Source organism: Sminthopsis crassicaudata, chromosome 1 (assembly GCF_048593235.1).
Source record: "Sminthopsis crassicaudata isolate SCR6 chromosome 1, ASM4859323v1, whole genome shotgun sequence".
Classification (NCBI taxonomy): domain Eukaryota; kingdom Metazoa; phylum Chordata; class Mammalia; order Dasyuromorphia; family Dasyuridae; genus Sminthopsis; species Sminthopsis crassicaudata.
The window spans coordinates 141,568,704-141,584,783 of NC_133617.1; the positions used below are offsets into that span (position 1 = coordinate 141,568,704).

Below are 16,080 nucleotides of genomic sequence, written 5' to 3' on the forward strand. Positions count from 1 at the left end.
GCTTCAGAAACTTTGGGCCCCGTGAGATTAAGAACAGAATTTTGTTGTCTCTCTAAGCAACCATGGAATACCTGCAACCATCTGGGATTCACTTTATTTAAAGACAAAAATCCCCATTTGTGGGTTTTTATAGCTTCATTTTCAACTAAAAAAGCCTGTCAGGCTGGCTTTCAAATTTGATAAAAAGAAAACCTTTAAAACTGGCCATGGAGACTGGGCTACTTAGAAGAAGAAAATCCAAAATGGTTGCCCCCATCTTGGCGACAGTGTTTCATGGCTTCTATAATGCAGGGTTCAGGGGGAGGCAAGAGTCTGCTTTTCTTCAAAGTGGCAATGTTCACCAAGCTTTCATTTCACAAATTGTGGGTAGAATTTCAGGATTATTTCATCAGTTGAAGACAGATACTTAAGTTTAAAAAAAATACTGTGTTTCTACTTAATATATATTTCTAGGTTTTGTCCTAATCCCCTCCCTTTCCCCCCACAATCTCAAAGAGATGTGTATTGAAGATTTCTACATATGATTTTACTTAACAGGTTTTGAAACTCTCAAAAGATCAGAGCCAAGAAGATATTGAAGAACAGCTCCTGAACCTCATACGCAATGGAAGATTCTATCTTGAAAATGATTAAAGGAGCATGGATATATACACATATTGATATTTTCAGAGTAAGTAAAAGTTGCCTCCTTGAAGAAATGCAAAACTGCCTTCTGTAAGCACTGACCACTTGCGGTATGTGAACTTGGAGCTTTTTGTGGCATAAAAAGGCACTGAAATTTGATGTGCACACTGCTGTCATTTAAACATGACAACTGATGAGTTGGAGTGTGTGTGTGTAGTGGCAAGCAGGACCAAAGATACAGCTCTATGCCTTAGCAGTATTTTCCACACTAACTAGATCTATGGATTGGGCTTTGGTTTGATGTTACAGATGTGGTTTGCTGGGCTTTTCATTGTTTGCAGTTCCATCTCTGGCTTTGCTCAAAGTGAACCACCTTCTGACTGCTCCGTTTTTTGGCTGGCTTGGCCCATGCTGCTGTTTCCCAGCATTCCACAGAATTGCTTTGTTTAGAAACTGGTTCTATTCTACAGTCCTGTTACTCTGCTGTTGACAAGAAATTCTGAAACTTGAAGCATAAGTTGTGTGTGTGTGTGTGTGTGTGTGTGTGTGTGTGTGTGTGTGTGGTTGTTCGTGTGTGTTCTATGAAGAGAATGTGCTTAAAAAACTAGGCAAGAATTCAGTTCCTTTTTACTTCCTGTATAAGAAAAGACCTAGGAGTATATATATAAACATATGAACTCAGTCACATTTACACATTTAGATATGGAAAGATACAACTACTCTGGGAGACTGCAGTGCTTATTAATGCCTTGGTACTTCCTTTCAAAGGTAAGTGTGATAGGAGTGCTGCTAACATTTCATGAAAGTTGCCAAAAAGAGGTCTTTTCCTAATTGGTTGATTTCTCTTTACCTTCTGAAAGCACATTCATTATACAAAGGTGGATAGAATAGGTCAAAGGCAGGAGAAATGAAAAGAGTGAGGTAGTTCCCATAGGGAAGTATTACTAATACTTAATGCTGCAAATAAAATTTGGAAAAAACTGGGAGTGTTTTTGGACTGGTACCAGATGCCTTTAAAATATATAGATTAGTCACTAGGAGAGAAGGTGACTTAAAGGATCTATGTAGATGGGGATAAGGAAATTCAAAAGTTTCTTAAAGTCCCAAAACTTGAAAATTCTTTTGCTTGGTCTTATTTCAAGTCAATATTTATATTGAAAAATTTTAAAGCATATACTTTTAACCAAGAAACTGAGGCAATCTGAAGGGAGCAAATATATATTTAGTTATTGTAAAAAGCAAGCATAGCAGAGATTTAAAAAATATATTCTTTATATAAACAACTGCATTTGACTTCTATTGTTTTATCATACAGTGTAACATTTGCATTGAGGAATCTTAGAATAAATTAAAATGTCACTGAAATTTATTTGCTTCCTAGAAAGTACTTAATCCAGAAAGGAGAATATACCTTTGAATCCCCACAAAATACAACTGGCTATAACCATGGCTTGGAGAGAATTATCATGGCCAGGATAATCACTTCCAAATAAAGGAGTCCAGTCATTTAACTGATTGGTAAGGGTTACTTAATATACAAATATATTACGTGTGCATACACATAAGCATACATGAACATTTAAAATACACACATGTAAATAATATATGTATATAAACTATATTCATGTATGTAATTTAATACAAACACATATATTGGATAGCAATACTTCCATGATTTGTGACCTGATACTGTTATTTATATTTCTATATATATGCTTGAAGGTTTGTGAAACATTTTCCCCAAAACAACTGTGTGAATATAGATTATAGATGTATTAGTATTCACATTTTATAACTGAAGAGGTAGACAAAAGTGAGTTGATTTAGATATTCATTTGATGAAACCAAAGAAGATAAGCAAGCAACAGGTAACAGAAAATGGGGTGTTAAGGTTTTAAATCATAAGTACTTAAACTTTCTGAATCATGGACCCCTCTCACAGTGTAGTGAAACATATAGACCTCCTTCTTAAATTAATATTTTTGACTGCATAAAATAGAAGACATAGGATTACAAAGAAAGTCAATTATGCTGAAATAGTTTTCAAAATATTAAAAAAGCCAAATTCAGAGACCCTAGGTTAAAAACTCCTGCCTTAAATGAAGTGTAAAGAGGATGCTTGGTTTTTTTTTTTTTTTTTTTTTTTAAATTTAAAATTTTCTTTTTGAGAATGATAAAAACTGGTAGAATTACTTGGCTGCTAGCCACTGGTTAGCTAAGATCAGCAATGCATGTGGTGACCATAAAGTGTCAAGTCACAGTACAAGTTGGGAACAGCTGAAGAATATGACCTTTGGTATAGAAAAGATACTCATCTATGGGTGAACAAAGAACTCAGCCTTTGGGAAGGGAACATTCTTTGTCTTTGTCTTGTGTAAGAAATTTCTCTTTCTTCTGCATTAGCCACATCATCTTACTGTGGAGTAGCCTAGCAGGAAACATTGAAACCAGAAGGGAGCAGCTCCAGCAATCGAGGCAGAAGACAGTTTATAGGAGTGTGAAATCTGATGGCTGAGGAGAGTCAGACCTGGTTATTGATAGTTGAACTATGAAGAGTAAGCCCAGGAAGTGGAGCTAAGAGACTTACCTTGCTGAGATGCTATACTTAGGGGGAACATCGTGAGAAGGGGAAAAAACCTGAAAGCTCTGTGGTGCTGAAGGTGCGAGTTGTCTGGACCATGTATGTTCCATACAAGTGTTTTCTACTCTGTGAACATATGCACCTTTTTCACTAGTCCTGTATACTTTTGGGGGAAGATGTGCCCCCAGTTTCATTTGGTAGGAGAACGTTTTGCTCTGACCTAACAATCTAGCTGAAGGGGGCTCATCAATTATGGGAGTATAGCTTTGGGTGTATAGCCCCACAGAGTAGCTATTTTTCTCTCTCTCTCAAATTGCAAGTGTGAATTTGGCAGTATCCTAGGAAGGAGTCCGAGAAACTATGACTAGCTCATAGTCATGGAAGTTGCAAATTTATGAAACAGGATTTGAACCCGGGTTTCTTGACTCAAGGTCTGGCACAGAAGTGACATGACCAGATCTGTGCATAAGGAAAATTAATCTGGATGTGGTATGAAAACTATACTAGAAAGAAGCAAGATTGTTGCCTTGGAGACAAATACTAGTTAGAGGATAATATTACAATAATCTACAAAAGAGATTTTTAAGTCTTGGATTAATAGCAATAGCAATAGGAATGGGAAAGAGACAAAGACATTTGCAGATGAAGTTTCAAATATAGGTGAGTCAGGTAAATAGTAGTGCCATTGATAGAAGTATAGAAGGCAAGGGGAGCAATAAATTTGGGAGAAAGTATAAAGATGAGAAGTTTTAGATATGTTGACTCTTTGGGGGCATATGTTGAGTGCTCTGCCACTAACTAGATGACCTTAGACAATAATAATCCTTTTTCTTCATTAATTTTTTTGTCTATTAACATGTACTTATTTTTTTTCTCCCTTCCATTACCATCCCCACTGGACAAGCAAAATAAAATGTATAGTCAAGCAAAACAAATTTCCTCAATAGTCATAACGAACATTTTGTGCCTACTTCTTCTGCATCTATCAAGGTGGGTAGTTGCTTTAGGCTCAGTCTTCTGGAACTATGGTTTGCCATTTTTGAGCAAAGTTCTTAAAACTTTCAAAGCTGTGTATCTTTACAATGTCATTGTTTTTATACAAATTGTTCTACTGTGTCTGCTTTCTGCATTCTGCATCACTTCATAAAAGTCTTCCTGGGTTTCTCCGAAATTGTCCCTTTCACCATTTCAGTAGCAATCTTTTTGACCCTTAATTTGTTCATTAGTAAGATGGGAGTGGATTAGAGGGAGTCAACTGACTCACAGTATCTTAGCTAGGCCATAATCACCTTGAGAGGTGGGTAGCTATTTCACTTCTCATTATAGTGGAAACTGATGAAAGGAACTAGGTATATTTAGCCTAGAGAAAAGAAGACACAGAGATAGCAAAACAGTTGTCTTAAAAGTGATCCGAAGGACATTTCTGTGGAAGGTGGATTAGATTTGTTTTCCTGGTTCTAATGAGCAGAAGAGGAATAATGGGAAGAAAATTGTTAAAGGAAAAATGTAGGTTCAAGATAAGAAGAAAAAACACCCATAACAATTAGAGCTATTCTAAGTGAAACAAGTCATCTGTGAAGGTAGTAGGAACCTCCTGAGAAGTATATAAAGGAGATTAAACAACAACAAACCAGACTCTTGGACAAGAGAGCCTAACTCTGATATTTAGTGATTCTGAACTTGAAGCCTCTACTCCAACAATGATTCTCCAAATAATATTTGTGCATTCCTGTAATCACTGAATTCTATCCCTGGAATGCTCTCCTAATCTCTTATCTGCCTGTCCACAACCTATCAATCCTTCAATGCCTAGGTGGCCAACTAGAAAATATATTGGACTTGGAATTGAAAAAACCCAGGTTTAAATCCTAATTCTCTGCCTTAATAGTTTGTAACCTAGAGCAAAACATGGAAACCTCTCTGCACCTCAAGAGTCTTCCTATGATATATAAAATAGGGATAATATTTTTACTACAGGCTCACAGGATTGTGGGCATCAAGCATAAACCAAAGGGTTGAGTAAGTGTTATTGTTGCTGTTGCCAAGAATGTTCAACTTACATCATAAAGTAATGAGTTCTCTCCAACTTAAGGGGGTCAGATAGATGCTGGTTGACCCCCTGCCAAATGTTCCAAGGAAAAGAATATTGTATGATTGGGGAGGGAATTGGGCTTAATGACCCCTCAGATACATTCTAATTCTGAAAGTCTATGACTTACTAAAGCTAGTCTCCTCCAAAAAGCCTTCCCCCACCTTTCCACAACTGCAATCTCTTCCTTAGTATTCAATTCAATAAGTATTCACCAAGTGCCCGCTTAATAAAAAGTGCCATGCTAGGCAAGAGAGATACAAAAATAAAAACCATTTACTGTTTTCATGGAGCAACATTCTACCAGAGGGTTTTACCATCTATATATAAAAGTAAATACAAATCTGACATAAACATTTCCTGCAAAAGGTGGTAACTGTCTGAACCTCAAAGGAAGCATAGAAGTGGGGGCAGGAGAATACATTGAGCTAAGTCCAAGCCACCGGCCTTGGAGAACAGGCCAGATTAATGTTTCAGTAGAAAGTGCATCAGATCTAGAGTGTGAGGATCTGGAATCAAATCCTCACACTGTCATTTACCTTATGTATGACTCTGGGAAAGCCATTTAATTCCTCTAAGCGTTTGTTTTCTCATCAAGAAAACGTTTTAAGTCCTAGAATGGCCATTTTCAATCTATGATCCAATGTATTTCAATGAGATTAAAAAAAATTCACTGATAGCAACTCAGTGGGGATAGTGTCCTACAGTTTATGTTCTATTATCTATTGGATACTCATTAAAGAATTTGAGAGTTCTTCTCTGTCCTTTTTGTTGAAAGTATACATAAAGTTCTGCTCTTTGAATATTAGGTGTGAACCATGCATGTAAAATGCATCCACTAAATTGTTCATCTAAGTAGTTGTTTCCTGCTTAATTACTGGCATATGACAATGGAAAAATCATAACTGAGCAAAAAGAAATATTTCCCTTCATTTCCAGAGATAGTGTGCTGGTTATCATGCTCCTCACTCTCCCTAGCTTTGACAGTATTGTTATAGTAGGGATATAGATGTACATGTTAAAATTCTTATAGCAAATCAGTTACTGGGAAAGTCCTGAAGTCAGTTTTCAGATTTTAATACTTTCTATTTTTCCTTTACATTCATGCTCAATGCTTGAAAAAAAAAACTTTTAAAAACCACATTTTCACATATTTATAACACAAAAGATACCAGATATTCCTTTCTCCCCAGTTCTTTTGCACTCATAGCACTTAAAAATGCCCAATAAGAAGTTTAACAAAATAAATAAAATATGTGCTGCAAGAGTCAGACTGGAATGGATTTGTACTACAGTTAACATTAACTCCTGGAAAAAGAAATTGGCTTCTGGAGATCTGTACCTATATGTTGTCCACAATGAATACTAACAGATTTTCTTGGGGACTGGTTTTTCAGTTTACCATACCAAATTCTTGATTATCTAGCTTACCAAGAGCCCCCTGTTTTCCTCTCCTGAAACAGGTCTTTTGGCCACTTCACAGCTCATTTGCACCTCTACCAGAAGGTGGGTGGTGACGGAAGGAAGAGGTGAAACTCCTATCACTAAGTTTGGCTGCTCGTTAGCAGCTCTGGAAAAAAAGAGGCGGGGATAAGGCTGAAGCCATTATTATCATTATCATCAACACTCATTAAGTGCCAAGGTTCTCCAGAGGGGCTCAGGAATCCTAAAGAAAGCAAGGATTTCAAATGTTCCTTCTGTCTCACAGCACAGACCTGGGAGTGGTTGGGGAGAGGCACACAGGGGCCCTTACCTGTTTTTGTACTCCATTGAGGTGCTGGACCTTGATGATGAGTGAGGCAGTTCGGCCTTTGTATTGGATTGTTCTGATAAAAGTCCCTGCACTGTCCACACTGAATGGCTCTGACCAGCGCCAATTCCCCCAACCTTCAATACAGATGTGTAACAGCTGGAAAGAAAAAACAATAATCATCTTGATGCCAAGCTGCCAACAAAAATCTAGTACTGAACTCAAAGTCTTATTGCTGGGAAGCCTTCCTATTTGTAATATTTAGCATCTGTTTTCTTTCTAACCTGTATTATTCATCCACTTTCAGCTTATTCAAACATACTAAGAATAGCAAATATACTACATAGAACCAATGTGGTTTTTCAGATCTCATTTTAAAACTTGTAAATAATTGTGCTATCAAACTGTAAAGGGTCTGTTGAGCTTTTGAGAAAAGGCCATTTCATTAATCCAGAGGGCAAGAAGGTTGAAGTGTGAGATCAAAGGATTTTGGTCTTGGCCCACTGTGTAGTCTTCTAATAGCTAGAACATAATTAAAGCTAAATTTAGTATCTAGTTATTTTTGATCTTCATTTTCTTTGACCATTTTCTCTCTTTCCCCTCAGGGGAGACAAATAATTTAGTGCGGATAGCTCATTTGTTTATAAGAGTATGTAATGTGTTAAATCAAAATTCTACATGTTTCTTGAGAAAATGAGAAGAAAATATCTTTATTCTGTCTTTTTTAAAAATACAGTTTGAACTTGTTGCTGTATGCATTCCAACATTTTCATTTTACATATACCTGGAAAAGGGCAATGACTGTACCAAGATCACAAGGTAATAATAACATAGGAACATAAATTTTGAGTTTATAGAACACTTTGCATACCACAACAATCCTGTGAGTTATTGCAAATAAAAATAGTAATAACAATAATAATTGCTATCAATCACATTGCTTTAAATAAGTTTGCAAAATGCTTTATGCACATTATTTAATATGACCCTAACAATAACTGTGTGAAGTCAGTTCTATCACTGCCCTAATTTTACAAATGAGGAAACTCAGTCTAAGAAGCAGAAAATAGTGTAATTGTTGAAAAGTTCATTTTATTATGACTGGTTATTGAGAGAACAATCACAAGAAATAAAAGGAAAGCTACAAGTATTGGTTTATATAAGGAGACTCTTGCTAATAAATAGAACTATTCTTAAAAATGAAACGCAGACCCTCCCTGCACTGTAGTAGGGCAGCAGTGGTGAGCTCCCCCACTAGAATTTTCACACAAAGTCTTAGATCTGAATGAATCTGTGCTTCTGGGAAACCCAATTTAGGGGACTTGAGTTCTTAGATGAGTTGGCATATATGACCTTTGGAGTTCCTTTCCCCATGTTGGAGATATGAAAAGAGGTCTTTTGGATTCCAAATACAACATTTCACTATTCCAAATTCTCTATTCCTATTTTACAAAAGAGGAAACAGAGGCTCAGGATGGGAAAACAGCTCATGGTTGGCAAGACAACTGAATGATAGAAACTTTCTGCTCATTTGAACAATTTCAAAACTGAAGCAAAGGCACAGAAATGTAGGGGCAAAAGAAAAGAAGAGGCAATCTGTTGAATGAAGGAACCAGACTACAAAAGTGACTACACTTCAGTTAATGTATTGCTTAATTTTGTTGAACATTTCTTTCTTTCTTTTTTTTTTTTTTTTTTTTTTTTTTTTTTGTCCTTTGCCATAAAGGATGGTTCTTTGAGTAGAGAAGGAGAAAGGGATATAATTTAACAATAAAAGTGATCTAAAAACCAAGGATATCAAAAAATTTTTAAAAACAATAAAGGCTCTATTGCTCCCCAAATTCCCTAATAAACAAACACACACAAGCATGGAATAATGGGATTGAAAATGCTGTCTTTCAAGTTTAAATATCTGAGACTGATAGTCTTTTCTTGATCCTCTGATGATGCAGATTCACAACCTTAGTTTCATACTCATCTTACACTCTCTTTCACCCCACACAGCCAAAATAGTTTTTAGTCTTATCAGTTATATTTCCACAACATTTCTTATATCGGTGTCCTCTCTCCCATGATATGGCCAATATCCTAGCACAAGGCCTTTGCATTTCTTGTCTGTACTAATGTGAGAACCTAAATGTTCACCTTGTCTTGTTTTTCTCTTTTACAACCATCTTCAACCCTCCTGTCAAAGTACTATTTTATATCACAGCATAGTTGCGACTATGTTCTTTTTTACTGAATAAATTTCAGTGGCCTCTTATTAATCCTAGGATAAGATACAAAGTCTTATGAAAGCAAGTCAATAAATATTTATTAAATACTGTGCTAAGCTCTGGAGATACAAATACATGCAAAATGAAAGTTTCTGCCTTCAAGAAACTTACGCTCTGTAAAAAAAATTTTTTTCCCCAGTTACATATGAAAAACATTTTTTCTTATACATATACATTGATTTTTTTTTAAAACACATTTCCATATAAATCATGTTGGGAGAGAAAAAACAGAACAAAAGGAAAAAAAACAAGGGAAAAAAAAGGTGAAAATAGTATGTGTTGATCAGTCTTCATAGTTCTTTCTCTGCATATGGATGACATTTTCCATCCAAAATTTATTGGGATTGCCTTGAATCACTAAACTGCTGAGAAGAATCAAGTCTTTCATAGTTGATCATCACACAATCCTGCTGTTGCTGTGTATAATGTTTTCCTGGTTCTGCTTGTTTCAATTAGCATCAGTTCATGTAAATCATTCCAGGACTTTCTAAAATCAACCTGTTCATAATTTTTAATAGAATGTCATATTCTAAGACTTATTCAGCTATTCCTCAATTGAAGGGCATTTATTCATTTTCCACTTCCTTACCACCACAAAAAAAGAGCTGCTACAAACATTTTTGCATAGGTGGGTCCTTTCCCCTCTTTTATGATCTTTTTGGGATATAGATCTAATAGCAGCACTGTTGGATCAAAGGGTACGCACAATTTGAGAGCCCTTTGGGCATAATTCCAAATTGCTCTTCAGAATGGTTGGATCAGTTCACAATTTCACCAATAATGCATTAGTTGTCCCAGTTTTCCTACATCCCCTCTTACATTTATCGTTGTCTTTTCCTGTCAATTTAACCAATATGAGAAATAAGAGATGGTACTTCAGAGTTGTTTTAATTAGCATTTTTCTAATCAATAGTGATTTAGAATATTTTTTCATATGACCATAGATGGTTTTAATTTATTCATTTGAAAACTGTTCATAGCCTTTGACCATCTATCAATTGGGGAATAGCTTGTATTCTTATACATTTGAATATCTATATATTTTAGAAATGAAGCCTTTATTAGAAATCCCCCCCCCCCTTTCTGATTTCCTTCTAATCTTGGTTGCATTGGTTTTGTGTTTGTGCAAAACCTTTTAAATTTAATATAATCAAAATTATCCATTTTATATTTTGTAATGTTCTTTAGTTCTTCTTTGGCTATAAATTCAGTACTTTACATTCTAATGGGAGAAAACTCATAAGGTAGAAAAGCAGATTGGAATGGGAGGAAAGGAAGCTACCCACAATTCTAGAAAATGAAGATGGATGCTTGGCTCTTTTTCAAAATGGATGCTTTGGGAAGAACTTGGGGAAAGGCAGAAAGAACAATTCCATTGAAAATAAGAATGAAATGCACTAATTATCTATTAATTTACAATACCACACATGGAATATACATATATGTGTGTGTGTATACATAATACAAATATACATTCAGTTACTAAATATGTTTCATAGAAATAAAGGAAAATCTGAATAAGTGCAGAGATATTCAATGTTCTTGACTAGGCCACATCAATATAGTAAAAATAATACCAGGTAAATTAAACTGCAGATTTGCACAACTCCAATTACCAAAAGAATATTTAATAGAATCAAATGAAACATTAATAAAATTCAGAGGAACAAAAAGCCAAGAATATCTAGCAGAATAATGCAAAAATCAGGAACAAAGTCTTCTTTATAAACTAAAATATTCTTATTTGTTGATGATTGTTAACAATAAGAAAAAAATAACTTTTTCTAGCTGAGTCAAAAGAACCATTGGGAAAATTGGGGAGCAGTCTGGTAGAAGCTGGTTTTAAAATAGTATCCTACTCCATGCATATGTTTTGAAAATAAAAAGCTTTAATTAAAACAAAAGGAATTTTAAAAAATAAATGAAATAGTAACCTACACCATTTTCCTATAGAATTAAGAGTTTCCAGTAGATAAGTGGTCAAAACTTATGATCACTCTTCATCAGAAGTGTAAACTGTGAAAAGGTATCTTCAGAAAGTACTCAAAATCAATAATAATCAGAGAAATAGTAATTAAAACAACTCTGGTCAAAACTTCATATCCATCAAATTGGAAAAAATAGCATAAGATGAAAAAAATTCAATGTTGACAAGGACAAGGAAAAACAAACATTAATTCTGCACTGCTAGTGCAGTTATACATTAGTCCAATTATTCTGGGGGACAATTTAAAAATTATGCAAGAAAAGTGATAATTTGGATTTTAAAAAATCACTGTGGGATTAGGAGGTTATTGACATAAAGAAAAAAACTAATTTGTATAAAAGCATTCACAACAATAATATTTGTAATAGGAAAATCCTGGATATAAAGTATGTACTCATCCCCAATTGATAAATGATCAAAGGATATGAATAGCCAACTTTCAGGTAATGAAATTAAAGCCATCTATAGTCATAGCAAAAACAAACAAACAAAAAAACCACTTTAAAATCACTATTGATTAGAGAAATGAAAATTAAAACAACTCTGAGGTACCATCTCAAGCTTCTCTGTCTCAGAAGACAGGAAAAGATAATGATAAATGTTGGAGGGGATATGGAAAAACTGGAACACTAATGCATTGTTGGTGGTGTTGTGAAATGATCTAACCATTTTGGAGATCAATTTGAAACTATGCCCAAAGGGCTATAAAACTGTGCCTATCCTTTGATATAGCAGTGCTACTTCTGGGTCTGTATCTCAAGGAAATCATAAAGTACCCACATAAACAAAAATGTTTGTAGCAGTTCTTTTTGTGGTGGCAAAGAACTGGAAAGTGAGTAGATGCCCATCAAATGGTGAATGGCTGAATAAGTTATAGTATATGAAAGAAATGGATTATTATTATTCTATAAAAATGATGAATAAGCTGGTTTTAGAAAGGTTTGGAAAGATTTACATGAACTGATACTGAACAAAACAAGTAGAATCAGGAATACATTGCATACAGTAGCAGCTAGATTGTGTGATGATCAACTATACAAGACTTAGTTTTTCCCAATGGTTCAATGATTCAAGGCAATTCTAATAAACTTTGTACCGAAAATAACATCTGTATCCAAAGAGAGAACTATGAAGACAATATAAATCAACACATGCTATGTTCACTTTTTTCCTTCTTTTTCTTCTGTTTTTTTCCTCTCTCATGATTTTTCCCTTTTGTTGTGATTTTTCACTCCCAACATGATTCATAAAGAAATGTGTATTTAAAAATTAATGTATATGTATAACCAGAAAAAAAAATTAAAAACAAAAAAAAATTGGTTGAGTCAATTTTGGTATATAAAATTAATGATTATTATTCCATAAGGAATGAGGAATAGGAAGAATTCAAAGAAATATAAAAGGACCTTTAAGAAGTGATATCAAAAGATCAATTAACATGTGAAAACTACATGAATGAAAATAGTCTGAAAGAGCAACAAAACTCAGTAGATAAAGTTGGCACTAACTTATGAGGCACCCACTTGATCCTTCTTTTAACAAAGGCTAAGTTCTTAAAGCTTAAGTTAAGGTTGCTTACTTCAGACAACTGAAATTACTCTTTTCTGCTGCTTTGCTTAACTATTTTCAGGAATCATATATTGTAATTGTGAATGTACTAGAATACTATCTGATGTATTAAGACAAAATTAGATTAAAAGGGGGGAAGGAAATAATATCAGTGAGGCAGTCATCTTGAGCCACAACTTGGTAGACATTAGTTTTCTTTCAAGGTCATTCTTTCAAACATTTATATCAGCCCTGTTTTGTTTATAAAACACAAGATTCAGTTGAATATTGGACAAAATAATTGTTCTTCAAAAAGTGTATTTAATTTAAAACACGTACTATTATGTGTATGATAAAGAAATTAAAAAAAACCACACATACAAATAGTAATAGTATAATGGAGAAAGCTCCACTTCTGGAGTTAGAAGTCTTGGATCTGAGTCTTGGCTTTCCTAATTACTAGCTGTGTGTAACCTTGAGAATGGAATTTTATCTCTCAGGGTTTCCCTCATCTGTAAAATGGACACGTTTGTAACATTTACTTTTCAAAGACACTTAGTATAGGGTGGATATTACAAAACAAGTTGTTATTATGAGTAGCAGAATATTTGTAAAAGTAGTACACAAGCTTTTGAGTGAACTATTATTTTTTGTCTTTGCAGTCCACTGTAAATTGCCTTCCACATAGTAGGTTCTTAATAAAGTTGTTAAATTGAATCATTATAAACAATAATTACAACATCCCAGAAGTTATGTTTTCTTCCACATGAAAATAACCACAGTGCCTCAAATTGGCAATTTTCTCTTAAAGAAATGCTTTTCCTTATTTATGTTCAAAAAGCAGTTCTTCCTAAAAGAAGCATTATAAAAGTGTTGTTGCAATGTACTAAAAAAATGACATTAAGAGAGGAAAATAAAGACCAATTACAGTAGCTAGTAATTACTATAATAAAAATGTCAGTTTTAATTTTAAAAATTATCTAATTTTAAGACTTAAAAAAAAGCCTTCATAAATGCAATGATGAAGGTCACTGGTTGTCACAGAGTATTTTTTTTTTTTTAATGTTAGTGCAAAATTAAATGAGTCCCAAGCAGTAGGTGTTTCTTGGAGCCCTAGAAGAAAGATAGTTTCAAATGGCTGCTAAATGCAGGCTCACCAGCTACAAAAATATCTAGAAAAGCAAATACCTAGAGGGAAAATATGGTTCAATATATGCCATGACATAAAAGTGCCCAGAGTATCTTTGATGTTTAAATATTAGTTACAGAAAAAAAGAAAAAACAATAGCCATGGTTGGAACCATTTCAGGTTTTTATAGTGGCAACTGGGAATAAAGCTCAGAGCACACACAAAACTAAAAGAAACAAAAAAGCTGTTTACTTTGGAGAGACTAGTAGCTGGAAATGACAAAGAAATAATGAGGCAAGGTACTTAAGGGTCAATTGCAGCTATATTTTAGTGGAAATTCCATGTGCTCTAAAGACAGATTTACAATTCAGTAAAGAGATAGAATTAAGGACTGTTAATATCTGCATATGAACTCAGTTTTCAATAGCCCCCAAGTGGGACCAACTTGCTCAATGAATGAATGTCACCAAGGAATAAATATACTGTCAACTCTCTTTTGGCAACCACTCACTAACAGAATGTTGGCAGAGCAATGACTGTTCTTTGAATTATGAAAATTCATATGCCTTTGGAATCAGTTCCCACAGAAAAAGAACAAGGTGAAGAAAACATATTTGTCACATTTCTTCCCTAATGTGCCATTAGCTGACTTTTTGTAGCACTTAGCCTTTTCATAAAAGCATCTAAATCCCACTGTAATTAGACTTATCCAAGTGCTTAAGGAATCTCACACATTCTTACCAGAGGAAACCTCTATTGTTTTTCCTCTTAAAAATCTCAAGAGATCAGGAAAAGAAATTCAGGAACTACAGGGAGACTTTTTACTTACTCAGTCTATCCATCATATTCTGCAGTGACAAGACAAGTGCATTTTGGATCTAAGGTGGGCCCACTAGAATGCAGGTGAAGGTGTTGGAGTGGTAGGAGAAAAAGAAGGAGGGAAGAGTTTTGCTTCTACTTCTATTGAGCTTTTGTGAGGTTATGAAATTAATTCTGATGTTGCTGGACATAACAATCTCCTAAATTTTATATAGTCATTTGAAATGTTTTCACTTGAAAGTCAAATATATTTCATTTCTGTCCCCACATCTTTTAAAAACCATAAAATCAAGATTAAAATTTTAGAATTTGTATTCAACCTATAGGTTCAAGTGTAAGTTCATTTACTCATTCACCATCTCATTCATGAATTCGATGGACATTTACTGGGGGCATTCATAACATAACATAAATAGAGAGACAGAAAGGTTACCAAGAAGTATTTCCTATCTTCAAGGAAAATAGTAAAAGAGATGTAGCTAACACAAGATAAAAACAGTAATAATAAGTATATAAGTAAGTAAGCACTGCGCTAAGTGCTTTATAATTATCTCATTTGGCCTTTATAACAATCCTGGAAGGTAGGTGCTAATATTATCCCCATTTTACAGATGAGATAACACAGGTTTAAGTGACTTGCACAGAGATGCAGAGGTAGTTAAGTGTCTGAGATTAAAGCTGATTTCAGGTCTTCATGTGATCATGTGATTCATGTGATCCAGATCCCTAATTCACTGCACCAAGTTAACTAAAAAAAATGAAGTATAAAGTCAGTGACAAAAGAGAAATATAAATCAAGGACCAGCAGAATTCAAAGGAGAAAGAAAGCGATTCTGACAAGTATTCTTAACTTTTTGTGTGTATTATGAACCCCTTTAACAGTTTGGTGAAACTTATGGACTCCTCAGAAAAATGTTTCTAAATGCATAAACTAAAATTACATAGGATTGCTAAGGAAACTAATTATATTATAATAAAGCTTTATTATAATATAAAGCTAAAATACACTGTTTTAAAAGTTTTGGAGCCAAGTTAAGAGCCATTGGACTAAAGTAATCAGTGAAGATTATGTAAAAACATACGAACAGGATCTTAATGGATGAGTATAATTTTTAAGTAGATGTGTGTGGGAAAGAAAGGCATTCTAGATGGAGGGAATGATGTGGACAATGATGTGGTGATAGGAAAGACAAAAGGTTTATTTGGGATAGTGAGTTATCCATTTTGGCTAGAGAATAGGCTAAGAATAATAAGAAAAAGCATTAGAAATAATGGAA

General features: G+C 34.3%; 1 protein-coding gene across 3 annotated transcripts in view; it reads right to left on the reverse strand.

Annotated features, from left to right (window-relative positions):
• Nucleotides 1-16,080, reverse strand: part of VPS13B (vacuolar protein sorting 13 homolog B) — a 973,300-nt gene that overhangs the window by 58,567 nt on the left and 898,653 nt on the right. For all 3 annotated transcript variants that reach the window (XM_074268391.1, XM_074268380.1, XM_074268399.1), the window contains exon 43: nucleotides 7,048-7,203. In XM_074268391.1, coding sequence (XP_074124492.1) covers nucleotides 7,048-7,203 — 156 coding nt within the window. The remainder of the gene's footprint in view (nucleotides 1-7,047; nucleotides 7,204-16,080) is intronic.